Raw genomic sequence first — 14,115 nt, forward strand, 5'->3', positions numbered from 1 at the left:
ACCTCTAATGATCTTGCAATTCCTTGCTTCCGAATTCGATTCCAGTAGGATACTCTGTTGAGGTCATGCTAATTTGATTCTTTTTTTTTACCATAATTGAAATTATTATTTGTTTGTCTGTAAACTGTTATGCGGCCACCATTTGAATCAACTTGTCCAATGTACTGATGGTGGCGACCCTTCATAATTAATTACTGAATATACCGGTACATCTTGATAAAGAAACCCATATTTCAACAGCTCTTGTGCTTTGAATCTGTTCATAAAGTTTTCTAATCTTGTTTCTTCATGAAAAATAAAAAGTTAACCGATCCAACTCTTTCATTTAGTAGCCACCCTAAATATTGACTGCCTGAATCCTCTAACCGTAAGCTAATGAACGAGGCTGCCTGATAGTTTCAGGTATTTAATTTCAGACTTTCTTATGCACAAGAATCAGTATATCCATAAAATCCATGTGCTCCAGGGATGTATTTAATCATCTTTCACAGGATTAGTTATGATAAATTAGCATAATTTGGTCATTTGCATAGCCACAGCAAATTCGTTGAGGCAGTGTCTGTGCTCACAGAACACTGACTTCTGGCAAAACTTCCTCACAGATTAAAGTTGTGTGCCTAGACAACTCTCTACCAATAGAAAATTGCTCATGGCCTTACTTTTTCTAATGTAGGAGAGGCATTGGCACACTGAAATTTGGACTCAGGTTATGAGGCAATAATTAGATGGCAGAGATCTGCCTGTGAAACATAAAGAAATAGATTTGAGCCTTTATTCCACACATACTTTTAGCCTGTGAGGAAGGTTCACAATTGCCTGAACTCAGCTGGAAGTTTCATTCTAAACAGAAAGTGTTCTTCTTAATGATGGTTTCTCTGATACAACAGGAATGGATTTTGTATTACAACTTTATTTCACAACAAATGGATTAATAGACGAATAAGAATGCAATGTTCTATCGAAAAGGATCTTCAATACATGTTCCAGAATCATATCCTCAATAAAACAACAGTAAACAAATATTTAAAAAGTAATATCTGTTCACAACCAAGTGAAATTCGATTTACATGCACACACGAAATTTCAGAGGTTTACCCTGAATTGATAATTTCCAAAATCTTTATCTTATTCCTTAGGCATCAGACATTATCATCATACAAGCTGAGTGCTTTAGCGCCAATTACAAAGTTTCATCATCAGTAGTCTCAATTTTATCTGATGGAACATTGTTTATTTCAGTATTATCATTTATGATGCAATTATTTTTAGTGTTTTTTTTAAGTGACTTTCCTGATTTCTTTTTAGAACTGGAACTTTCCCCTTTTCCAGGAAGTTGTTGTTTTATTCTGACTTTTTTAGTAAGAGAGTTCTTTGGGATGCGATCAGTGTAGTTAGTAATAATATAAACTGGTTGCTGAGGAAGCGCTTCATACGATGAGCCTGGTACACTATTTCTTCCTCTGGGTTTAAATATCTGCAACAATGAAACGAATATAATAATGTAAGAAACAACTTTCATAGTTAATTAAGCTTAAGCTTACCAAGTCTTTGTATTAAAACAAAATTTTACAAAAATCCAGACATTAGCTAGTTAAAAAACCAAGACTCATTAAAATGGAGCACATATTCCATCTGCATTTGTTCACTTTTGTAATTATAAAACAAGTAATTAATGCATTACGCTATTCAAGAAGAATAAATTAGAGAGATCACACAACTAAAACGAACTGACAATATAAGACAAGACAAGCTACATAAATAAGAATTATGAGCAAGTTAAATGGCTACAGAAGTGTTATGATGAACCAAATAATACTTATAAAGATTATACACTGAAGTGCCAAAGAAACTGGTATAGGCATGCATATTCAAATACAGAGATATGAAAACAGGCAGAATATGGTACTGCGGTGGGCAATGCCTATATAAGACAACAAGTGTCTGGCGAAGTTGTTAGATCAGTTACTGTTGCTACAGTGGCAAGTTATGAAGATTTAAGTGAGTTTGGCTGTGGTGTTACAGTCAGCACATAGGTGATGGGACACAGCATCTCCTATGAAGTGCAGATTTTTCTGTATGACCATTTCATGAGTGTACTGCGAATATCAGGAATCCGGTAAAACATCAAATCTCTGACATCACTGCGGCCGGCAAAAGATGCTACAAGAATGTGACCAACGACAACCAAAGAGAATCATTCAACGTGACACAAGTGCAACCCTTCTGCAAATTGCTGCAGATTTCAATGCCGGGCCATCAACAAGGGTCAGTGTGCGAACCATTAAACAAAACATCATCGATATGGGATTTCGGAGCCGAAGGCCCACTTTTTTACCCTTGATGGCAGCACAACACAAAGATTTATGCCTGGCCTGGGCCCGGCAACACCAACATTGGACTGCTGATGACTGGAAACATGTTACCTGGTCAGATGAGTCTCATTTCAAATTGTATTGAGCGGATGGATCTGTACAGGTATGGAGACAACCTCATGAATCCATGGACCCTGCATGACAGCAGGGAACTGCTCAAGTTGGTGGGGGCTCTGTAATAGTGTGGGGCGTGTGAAGTTGGAGTGATATGGGACCACTGCTATGTCTAGATATGACAGACAGGTAATACACACAAAAGCATCCTGTCTGATCACCTGCATCCATTCGTGTCCATTGTGCATTCTGATGGACTTGGGCAATTCCAGCAGGGCAATTGGACACCCCATACATTCAGAATTGCTAGAGAGTGGCTTCAGCAAAATTCTCCTGAGTTTAAACACTTCCACTGACCATCAAACTTCCCAGACATGTACATTATTGAGCATATCTGGGATGCCTTGCAACGTGTTGATCAGAAGAGATCTCCACCCCCTCATATTCTTACGGATTTATAGAAATCCCTGCAGGACTCATGTTGTCAATTCCCTCAAGCATTACTTCAGATATTAGTCGAGTCCATGCCACATCGTGTTGTGGTACTTCTGCGTACTCGTGGGGGCCCGACACGATATTAGGCAGGTGTACATGTTTCTTTGGCTCTTCAGTGTAATATACACACGCACGGTGTTCATGAAATGTATTTTCATTTGCGAATATAAAAAAACCACCAGCTGACAATGAAAATTTGTGCTGGATCAGGAATTGCAGGCAGATTTCCCACTTATTGTGAGGGGTCACCTTACTATTAGGCTATCCCAATACACTCCACAGCCAGACCCAAACTGCCATACATTGCCAACAACGTGTCTACAGCTTGCACTCATAAATTCATTACGTATGTTCCTGTACAAAGAGACATTTTAATTATAAATTGCTTGCCAAGTGTCAGCAAATAAATATGATATTGCAGTGCCTGTGTTGTTCAGAATTATGATGCAATGTTGAAACTTCCTGGCAGATTAAAACTGTGTGCCAGACCGAGACTCAAACTCAGGACCTTTGCCTTTCATGGGGAAGTGCTCTACCAACTGAGCTACCCAAGCACGACTAACACCCCGTCCTCACAGCTTTACTTCTGCCAGTACCTCGTCTTCTAAATTCCAAACTTTCCAGAAGCTCTCCTGTGAATCTTGCAGAACTAGCACTCCTGAAAGAAAGGATATTGCGGAGACATGGCTTAGCCACAGCCTGGGGGATGTTTCCAGAATGAGATTTTCACTCTGCAGTGGAGTGTGCGCTGATATGAAACTTCCTGGCAGATTAAACTGTGTGCTGGAGCGAGGCTTGAATTCAGGACTTCATATCAGCGCACACTCCGCTGCAGGGTGAAAATATCATTCTGGAAACATCCCCCAGGCTGTGGCTAAGCCATGTCTCTGCAATATCCTTTCTTTCAGGAGTGCTAGTTCTGCAAGGTTCACAGAAGAGCTTCTGTAAAGTTTGGGGTCGGCCTTGTTACTATGGATTTGGCAATGATAGTCGCAGAGAGTGGCTGGATGCCCTTCCTGTCGTCAATCACTGTCAACGAGAATAATCAAACCAAAGAGGCTAATCGAAATGTATGTGGAACTTGATACACTATGACTTCTACTATCTTCTTATCACTACTATATGTGCCACAAAACCACTGAAGAGCCTCATTACTTCCCAAGCTACTACAGTCACTGCAGCGTAAAACACTACAGTACCCATCACACCGAACACCAGAACTAACATTTCTGTGGCAAGTAAAGTACTTTCAATTTATGATAAAAATAAAACTTTAGTGAGAATAAGTCAACTAAATTACTGATAAATAAGAAAATACATTTACAAAAATTAGGCCTATACACAAGTGTATGTAAACAAAGTACTGATGTAAAGTTTCTGAATCAGACAACTTGAAATTAACACTACTTTCTGGAAATATGAACTAAATAATGAAGAGATATGCTCTACTTAAATTGCTGGAGAGAAAAAAGAAGAGTTAAACCAGTTTCTCTAAGTTCATTACACCAAAACATAAACAGAAATTTGACTGCAACCCAACTTTATGATGTTTTTGCATTTTCTGGAATAATTTGTGTAGGAAAGTGAAACTCTTAAAAGTAAGCTTATAAAACACACTAATACACATATTTATTGAGTAATCTGTATAAACTAACTGTTAATACAATCTAAATAACTTATCTTTACAATAGCAAAGGGATGCCAACCTCAGAAGAAAGAAGTGGGATAAAGTGATATGCTACCAAATGTTTTGAATCCTTCATCTCTTACAGGAAACAAAGGGAGTCACTAGAAAAGACTCATGTATTAAGCTATGAGGCATCATCCAACTGGGAACTAATTATATATGGTGTTCCACAAAAGGTTATTTTAAATGGTATCCCACTGCAGATTGTTAATGATGGTATGAGCATATGAAAAAGGTTCCAGATATGTGAGTGGTTCGAAGACTTCTTAAGTGATAGAACCCAATACATTGTTCCTGATGGCGAGTGTTCATCAGAGACAAGGGTATCATCATGGGTGCCCCAGGAAAGCGTGACAGGACTGCTACTATTTTCTATACACGTAAATGATCTGGTGGACTGGGTTGGCAGCAGTCTGTGGTTGTTTACTGATGATGCTGTGGTGTACGCGAAGGTGTCAAAGTTGAGTGGCTGTAAGAGGAGACAAGATGACTTTGTCAAAATTTCTAGTTGGTCTAGTTGGTGTGCTGAATGGCAGCTGGCTCTAAATGTCTAAAAATGTAAGTTAATGTGGATGAGTAGGAAAAACAAACCCATAGCGTTCGGACACAGCATTAATGCTGTCCCACTTGACCCAGTCACATTATTTAAATATCTGGGCATAATGTTGCAAAGCGGTATGAAATGAAACAAGAATGTGAGAACTGAGAAAGGGAAGGCGAATGGTAAACTTTGATTTACTGGGAGAATTTTAGGAAAGTGTGCTTCATCTGTAAAGGAGACTGCATACCGGACACTAGTGTGATGTATTCTTGAGTACTGATTGAGTTTTGGGATCCACATCAGCTTGGATTACAGGAAGCCATCAAAGCAATTGAGAGGCAGGCTGCTAGATTTGTTACCAGTAGGTTCAAACAACAAGCAAGTGTTACAAAGATGGTTTGGGAATTCAAACAGGAATCCCTGGAGGGATGGCGATATTCTTTTCAAGGAAAAATACTGAGAAAATTTAGGGAATCAACATTTGAAGCTGACTGCAGAACAATCCTACTGCAGCCAACATGCATTTCATGTAAGGACCACAAAAATAAGGTATGAGAAATTAGGGCTCATACAGAGGCATACAGAAAGTCATTTTTCCCTCGTTCTATCTGCGAGTGGAACAGGAAAGCAAACATCCAGTAGTGGCGAGGGCTTTTAGAATGTGTATGTAGATATAGACGTAGATCTCAGGGTCCTTACTTTTTCTTATGTATATCAGTGACATTTCATCTGTAACATTACCAGATGCCAAGTTTGTTTTGTTTGCTGATGGCATTAACATCGCAATAAGAGCAAATGATGTACAATCTTAAAAAGATCGGCTAATGAAACTGACATCAATAAATGGTTCCTACCAATTCTTTGTCACAAAATTTTGAAAAAAGAAAAACCACACACCAAGTGCAGTTTAGAACTTGTAATAGTTTCCCTTCAGTCTATGCTTAAAATATAATGACAAAGAGAGAATAGAAGTTGACAGTGTTAATGTCTTGGGTTTACAGCTTGATAATAGATTCAACTGGGAGAAGCGTACCACAGAACTGCTGAAGTACCTGAATAAAATTCCATTTGCAGTGTGAATGTTGTCAAACATAAGGTAATATAAAAATAAACAAGTTAGCATACTATGCTTACCTTCATCCCATAATGTCATACGAGATTATTTTTGAGGTAACTCATCAAGCCAAGTTAAAGTTTTCCATGTCCATCAATACTAGAAATAAGACTAGTCTTCACAAATATTGTAAGTCACTTGCTCTGTTCCAAAAAGTTGTCCATTATTCAGGAACACACATTTCCAATAATTTGTCAGCAACCGTAAAAATTTTAAGCCTTAAGGATTTATTGGTGGCCAATTCCTACTCCAATGATGAATTTCTAATTAGAAACAACTAATGTGTGTATGTTACTAATAATACCAAATAATGAGAGTATTAGTACAATCTGATTTCTGTACAAGTTCAGTGCAGTAGTAAGTGTTGTAAAATGATTTTTCTACTTGATGAATATTTCTATTTCAAGAATTATCAAATGCACCTCAGTGTACTGAACATTTACATGTTTTGTGAGTGTTAATTATTACCATTTAGATTAAAATATGATTAAGATTTTTTAAAAATTTATTCCACATCCAATGGGACCATTCCACTTGGGATTTGTGGAAGGTACATTAGCATATTTGCTTTTCTTTGTAAATATTTATTGGATATTCCTGCTTTTTCTGACATGTTCTACAGTCCAGAGGATCTCCTGATTCTGGACCTATTGAAATGAGAAGTACATGTAATTTATTCTCATCTAGTCTAATCCAAATGCTTAAAGATTCCTATTACTCTGACACAAGTGTTTTGATCAGCAATATCTTTCATACACAGATGATACTTATCCATTATCCTACTGATAAATCAAAATCTGCCAAATGCCTTACCTACACCAGAGTCTATGTCAGTGGTTCCCAACCTTTCTGATACTGTTACTCTGAACAAAAACATACAGAAACCAATACCCCAACAGAGTTTAGTATCTAACTAAAGCTTAAAATGGAGAAAACTTGCTTCAACATTTCTATTCTTAAAATTACATAAAAAAATAGTATTTCATTAACATTCAACAAATAAAACTCTCATGTTTTTGTATGTGTTATATTAAATCAAAATATAATGAAGGTCAATAAGATGATTGGTACTGCTTATTTCTAACAATATTTTTTATATTTGGTTTGGTCTTGGGCAGAGCAAATCATAAATTGTGTTCCAGGTTCATTTGGATCCTTGCTTTTGTTCTCATTGCCATAACATTCACAAATCCACTTTCGCACGTACAAGTTGTCGTGAATGAAATCAATATTCTTAAAACTTTTTCTGATAATAATGAACACTTGTCACTAATCTTTCTCCACAATATTGCTAATTCTGTTTTAGAGAAATCTACTTTCCATGTGTTGCCTCCACGTAGTCCGATACATTGTGTTCTGGCTTGAACTTCACTACCCAAAAATATTCCTGGCTTTATTGAAGATGGGTGAAGATGGTCTTAAAACTCAGCTTTTACATGTTAATTGTCTCATTCAGGAAAACAGTTAATGACAGGATTTACTACTAATGATAAGAAATAACTTCACTGCTGGTTGTTGAGGATCACTATCAGTTCTGGTAACATCAAAACGTGTTAGCTTCAGCCCTGCACTGTTAAAGTTCCAATCTGTGAAGAAAACTGACAACTTCACCTTATGCTGTCAAAATATTCATCATATTTACTTGCAAACTGAGGTTATGTATATTTATTTCTACAAAGAAATCCATAAAATATGCCACTTTGGAAATCAATGTATTGTGTGTTTTCTTTTGGTAGGGAAAAGAAATGGTTACTGGCAATGTGTTATGAATGGTGTGTGCTGCAAAACAATTGAAAAGGAAAACAATATGTAAACTTTGGTGACAATCATTGATATACTTTGGATATCTTGAACAGATAGGTCAAATTAATAAAAGAATCTAGTTGCCAGAAAGTGCAAAGTTGTTGTCAGCCTCTCTGTGAGATATTACAATTGTACAAATTGTGTTCATTATTCATGGTTCAGATACAACATATGTTCAGAGTATTCGACTGACATTTGGTAACCCTTCTGAACTGTCTATTCTCACCAGTATGCAGTTCACAGGAAAGACTATTTTTGCAATGCACTGCCTCACAGTTTAGCAATGATTTCAGCCACTAATGATGGCTTTTTCCTTAAATAAAAAATGATGGTACAGCATAATAAATCCTGCATTTGCTGTCTTGACTTGCTCCAGCTGCAAACCTGCATTCACTTAAACTCACCGCTATTCACAGTGTATCTCTGCAAAGCTCTGCATGGTGTGATGCAGCCCCATCCAAACTGATAGTGCAAAAATGCTCTGCTTCTGGGACGCACCTTCATATAGTAAGATATTATTTGTTTGGACACTTTGAAATTATAGACATGACTGGTAAACTATTTTCCACTGGCTATAAAGAGATACAGGTGTTGTACAATCATAAATATTTATTTTGATATGATAGCTACATTTTGTTCACAGCAACATATAGTTTAAAGTGCACCAGCTGAAAAGTAGTGGCAGTGTATAAACACTTGGTGGAGTCCTGAGCTTAAAGAAGGAAACAGAGTTGGGCACAAATTTTCTTGATGCCTCAAAAAAATGAAGGGTGGAAAATTTCTTGCAGATGACAACAGAAGATTTTGTAAGACTTCTGGAAATGGTTTGGGGGACGAATTTTTTTAAAAAAAAATGACAATTTTAGATTGCCAATTTTTGCTTCCTTCAGATTAGTAATCACACTCTGCAAATTCTTCAAACAATGGGCTGTGAGTTACTTAGCTTCAAACTTCAAGGAACTGTGGTAATTAGTCTGAACAATGAATCAGTGCATACTAAGCTTTACAAGAGGAATGTTGTCATGTGCTACATGTCTAGAACAGACATGTTCAGGAGGTGACTTGGCAAGTACAAGAGCCATGATAAAATGCATTACAAATTGTGTGCTCTCTTTTGAGATATGACCAGATGTCAACCTGTGTGTGCAAATTTTATTCTGCAGTGAACAGATGACTTGACCCACATGCTGAATTCAGTTCTGTCTTTACTGTGAAGTAATTTTTAGTCTGTAATTGTGTACATCCTTTACAGTGACATTTTCATGATCACTGCCCAGTGGCACCACAATTACAAACAAAAAACTGACACACCTACTTATATCTTACTTACTCAGCTATTTATGTTCAATAGTATATGAAAGATAGTGCTGTAAATTAGCAATTGCTTAACCAGTAGTTGGTACTCGAACAGGAAAAATTCATTCACCTCTTCTTGAGACTCTTCTTAACAATCCAAAATACACTGAGAAAGTTGTGAAATGGGAAGCAGCAATAATGGATTAACTTCACATGTCTGTCAACTTGGATGGCAAGCAAACAACTGACTAACAAAAGCAGAACAATGAGCAAGCCAATAACTAGGTGGAGCCAACAATGAACATACCACACCAAGGAAGTGGCAGGCTGCATCTAACTGTCATCGCCAACTGCATGCGGATATCAAATAATGTAATTAATGCATTCGCTGTGGCTGCTGCCTTGTCATGTCATGCATTAATGCTTATATCTCACAATTTTAGAATTAGTTACCTACCTAAAATTATTAGTCTAATGAGATAGGGATGGATGGATGGATTGAAGAGGTTAAAGGAATCAAACTATGAGGTCATCAGTCCCTTAATCCTTTGTGTTTCAAGCTGGGAACAGTCCCTAGAGAGGAAGTACACAAAGACAAATCCAAATGGACTTGACTGTGTCCAAGAATCAAGAAAGCCAAGAGAGAGCAGCAAGTAGAAATGAAACAGGGGTAAAAGGGTGAAGGTGGAAGAGTTTCCCCATCCATAAAGCAGCTGGAGGTCCCCAGAAAACATTATATGACCGGAAACACATCCTTTGCATCCAACTGGTGCTTCCACACCCTCTATTACCACAAGAATACTAGCTACATAGACAAGATAAAAATTTCAGGAAACAGAACAATGATGATGAGTCTGTCAACTAGTGACACGTATGAAATAAGAATTAAAATGGCAGGAAGGGCAGCAACCAGGTCAGACCACTGAGCAAAGGCACCACGTGCCTCTCAGGCCAAAGCAGGCAATGGGGTACCCCTCAAATCGTTCAATCGGCCGACGAGGCTTATGTGCCCTGGATCAGAGAGATGAGTAAAAACCACTTCCACAGGTAAAATGGAAAACCAAACCAGCTGCTTTGGCATTGTCCTCTAGGTTAGGTTAGGTCATGTCAGAGCAGGCAGTGGGGTACCCCTCAAATCGTTCAATCGGCCGACGAGGCTAATGTGCCCTGTATCAAAGAGATGAGTAAAAACCACTTTCACAGGTAAAATGTAAAACCAAACCAGCTGCTTTGGCATTGTCCTCTAGCAACTGATGCAGTGTGTCAGCAAGTTTAAGGTTTTACAGTAAGGTTGCCAAATTAGGGCAATCCAGTAGGATGTGGGTTGCCGAACCTGGGCACCACATCGACAGTAGGGCTGATCCTCACACCGAAGGATGGGGCCATGGGTGAGCCAAGTATGGCCCATGCAAGGCTTGCAGAGGACAGTAGATTCCCTCTGAGAAGCACGAAGGGAAGACTACCACATGGTCACGGTCTCCTTTATGGTTTGCAGTTTATTCGGAGAAATCAGAGCACACTAATCTACATTACAAGCCTCCAACAACTGTCAGCATAGAATCAACCAAAGATCTGGTTCAGGTACTGCCACCTCTAAAGTCAGCATCCTGGCAGACAACTTGGCCAACCGGTCACCGCGTTCGTTCCCTGGGTGCTCCCTGTTATCAGGGGTCCATACGGATGACTCACCATTCAGTGTGGTGGAGGTCATACAGGAGGTCCTGGTTAGTGACAATGGGTGTCAACAGCTTGAAGACTACTGAAGGAGTCACTGCCAATTAAGAACAACTAGCCAATGCAGGAACAAAGGTGACTGAGGGCTCAAGCAATGGTCACCAATTCTGCACTGACTATACTGCAGCCATTCAGAAGGAGTGTAGTTTGCTGCATCTTGCATGTGCCTACAATGGGGGTGCTCACAGTTTCTCACTGCCAAGAGAAGACAGTGGAGAAAGATGGAGTTCAGAGCAGAGACTGTATGTGACCTGCAATTGTGACTCCAGGCCTTGGCCTCTGTTGTGGGAGGTAGATATCCCTACCAGGAAATAGGACACAGTAGTTTGGATGCTCATGGAAGCAGCAAATGTGTATTACATAGCTGAGCAACAGTTGTTGGAGTTTGATCTGTAAGAGAGGGATGCCAGCCTCCATGAGTTGGCTGTTCACAAGGCTGGTGAGAAAGACACCTATTGCAAGTAAGACCTCCCAATGGTGTATCAGGTCTAACATCCGCAATGTTAAAGGTGATGCTGAGTCACATGCCAAGCTCCTATAATCAAGACACAACAGGCTCATAGCTTTGTTGAGCCACAAAAGTGTAGGGTGATCTGCATCCCAGATGGTGTTACCGAGACAGCGAAAAGTATTAAGGTGTGAGCAGCATGTTTGTTTCGACCTGAATGTTGGTTAAGTTGGTGAAGACAGGGAAGCCACTTCAACTGGCCATCAAAGACAAATCCCAAAAAACTATAAGACTTCACCACACTGAGCATTTGGTCTTCGAGGTAGAGTTTGGGTTGGGGATGAGCAGTATGACAGTGACAGAATTGCAGGACACGTGTCTTGGTGGTGGAAAACTGGAAGCCATGGGTGATACCTCAGGACTGTGCCTTGTGTACGACATCCTGCAGTCAATGTTCAGCAACACCCACAGTTGAGGAGCAATAGTACATGCAAAAGTCATCAGCATACAGGGAGGGTGACACTGTAGACCCCACAGTGGCAACTAGAAAAAGGTGCTCTCTCAATACAGATCCCTGTAGAACCCCATTCTCTTGTAAATGGGAACTACCTCAAGTACGCAGAGCCGAGCGAGACCGGAGTGCACCAGCTGACAGGGTGACAGCTTCAATGGGGAATCTCCGGTAAAACACAGAAACACACAACAGGGACAACTGACCACAAAGAGAGCATACAAATCCACCAGCAACGAAGGCAACGATGAATAGAGATATGATCATCTGCACTGTCAGAACACAACTATGGTCTGAGGCCCGGTGTTACCGGCTTTATAGAACCCCTGTGAGTGCCGATAGATAGGCGCAGCAAATATGGCCCAAGCGTAGCACTGTGGCAATGACAGCAGCACTCGCAGATTATATAGGCGTCACCTAGTGGCTGTTGTCTATGTCCATGCCTTTTTGCAGGCTGTTAAAATTGTTGGACCAGGATACCAGAGTACCACGGAAAGCACCAACTTGAGCCGAGAGAGTACAGTGAGATGAAAAGTTCCTGATAAAAGTCGAGAGTTGGACCTGATGGTCCCCCTCATGGAGGGTAGCGAGGTTGTAGTAACATCATATAGTGTTATACATCCTACACAAGTAAAAAAAAAAACAGTGATAAGATGCTGATGTTGAGCAAAAGCTGACTGAATAGCAGATTTGAGGCAGACCAAATTGTCAGTGGAAGAACAGCCTTAGCAAAAACTGCCCTGGGACAGAACCAAAAGACCCAAGACTCAAGGTACCAACACAGCTGTTGGATCACCATATGTTTGAGCAACTTGCAGAGAACATTAGTGAGGCTAATTGGGCAACAGCTGTCCATATCAAGGGGGTGTTTACCCAATATCAGTACTGGGACAATCACACTTTCTCACCATTAAGACAGAAACCCAACCAGATATGATTGACAATGGCAAAGATGTGTTGGAAATCCACTGATATGGGTTTGAGGATTTGTCCATAGAGATGAGTCAGGGCAAATAGCTAGGGCAGTGAGGAATTCCCACTCACTGAATTGAGTATTATAAGGTTCTAGGTGGTGTGTAGTAAATGGTAAAGGAAGTTTGAGGACATGAAATGCTGGCTGATGAATCTCAGATGCAAAGGCTTAACCATAATGAAAAGCAAAATGTTCAGCAACAGCATCTGGATCAGTGCAGACATCACCAATCAAAGAGATACCAGGTACACCTGCAGGGTACTGGCATCCATAGGGGATTGACTCTTTACCCAGACCTGTGAAGGAGGGGTATGGGGTCCAATGGTAGCAACATATCACTCTCAGCATTCTCAGTTCTGTTGGCACACCTTAGCATGGAGCCATTTAAAGGCAACGAGGTGCTCCATCGATGGATGTCACTTATGGTGTTGGAGAGTCCGCCTGCCATCTGTAATGGAAATGGCTATTTTGGGGGTCCACCAAGGTACTGTCTTCTGGAAGGTGGATCCCAAGAAAGAGGGGATTGCTGAGTCAGCTACCAACAGAATGGCTACAGTTGTGCTCTGGAAAACTGCAACAATACCTCCATGTGGCGAGCTATGAAGGGCAACAGCAGTGGTGAAAGCATCCAAATCAGCTATGGAGAGAGTCCATCTGGTTGGGCTCCAAGTCGAGTGAAGCTGTAAAAGTGTCAAAAAGTTTGGAAAATAATCACTGTCACATAGGTCATCATGGACTCTCCAGTGGATGGATGGAAGAAGACCTGGGCAGAAAATGGAGAGGTCATTGACTGAATAAGACCCATACGCCACACTGAAGTGTGTGGCAACACCATTATTCAAGAGGCAAAGACTGAGCTCTGCAAGCAAATTTTCAACAGTTTTACACCAGCCAGTGGTCGTAGTTCCACCCCACAAAGGGGTGTGGGCATCACTAAATACTAGGAAGGGTGGGGTGAGTTGAGAGAACAGTGCAGACAATGCATTCTGGGACAATTGACCGCCGGGAAGGAGATACGCTTTACAGATGGTAAATTCCAGAGTTGTTTTTACACCATCAGCCACAGTTCCCAAAATCACGTTGAGCG

General features: G+C 40.1%; 1 protein-coding gene across 3 annotated transcripts in view; it reads right to left on the reverse strand.

Moving 5' to 3' along the window:
- Nucleotides 1–904: 904 nt before the first annotated feature.
- Nucleotides 905–14,115, reverse strand: part of LOC124721685 — a 145,133-nt gene continuing 131,922 nt past the window's right edge. For 2 of the 3 annotated variants that reach the window (XM_047246762.1, XM_047246763.1), the window contains one exon: nucleotides 905–1,474. In XM_047246762.1, the coding sequence (XP_047102718.1) occupies nucleotides 1,181–1,474 (294 nt within the window). In that variant the 3' untranslated portion in view covers nucleotides 905–1,180. The remainder of the gene's footprint in view (nucleotides 1,475–14,115) is intronic. The other variant, XM_047246761.1, reaches the window with a different exon arrangement.

Source organism: Schistocerca piceifrons, chromosome X (genome assembly GCF_021461385.2).
Source record: "Schistocerca piceifrons isolate TAMUIC-IGC-003096 chromosome X, iqSchPice1.1, whole genome shotgun sequence".
Lineage (NCBI taxonomy): Eukaryota > Metazoa > Arthropoda > Insecta > Orthoptera > Acrididae > Schistocerca > Schistocerca piceifrons.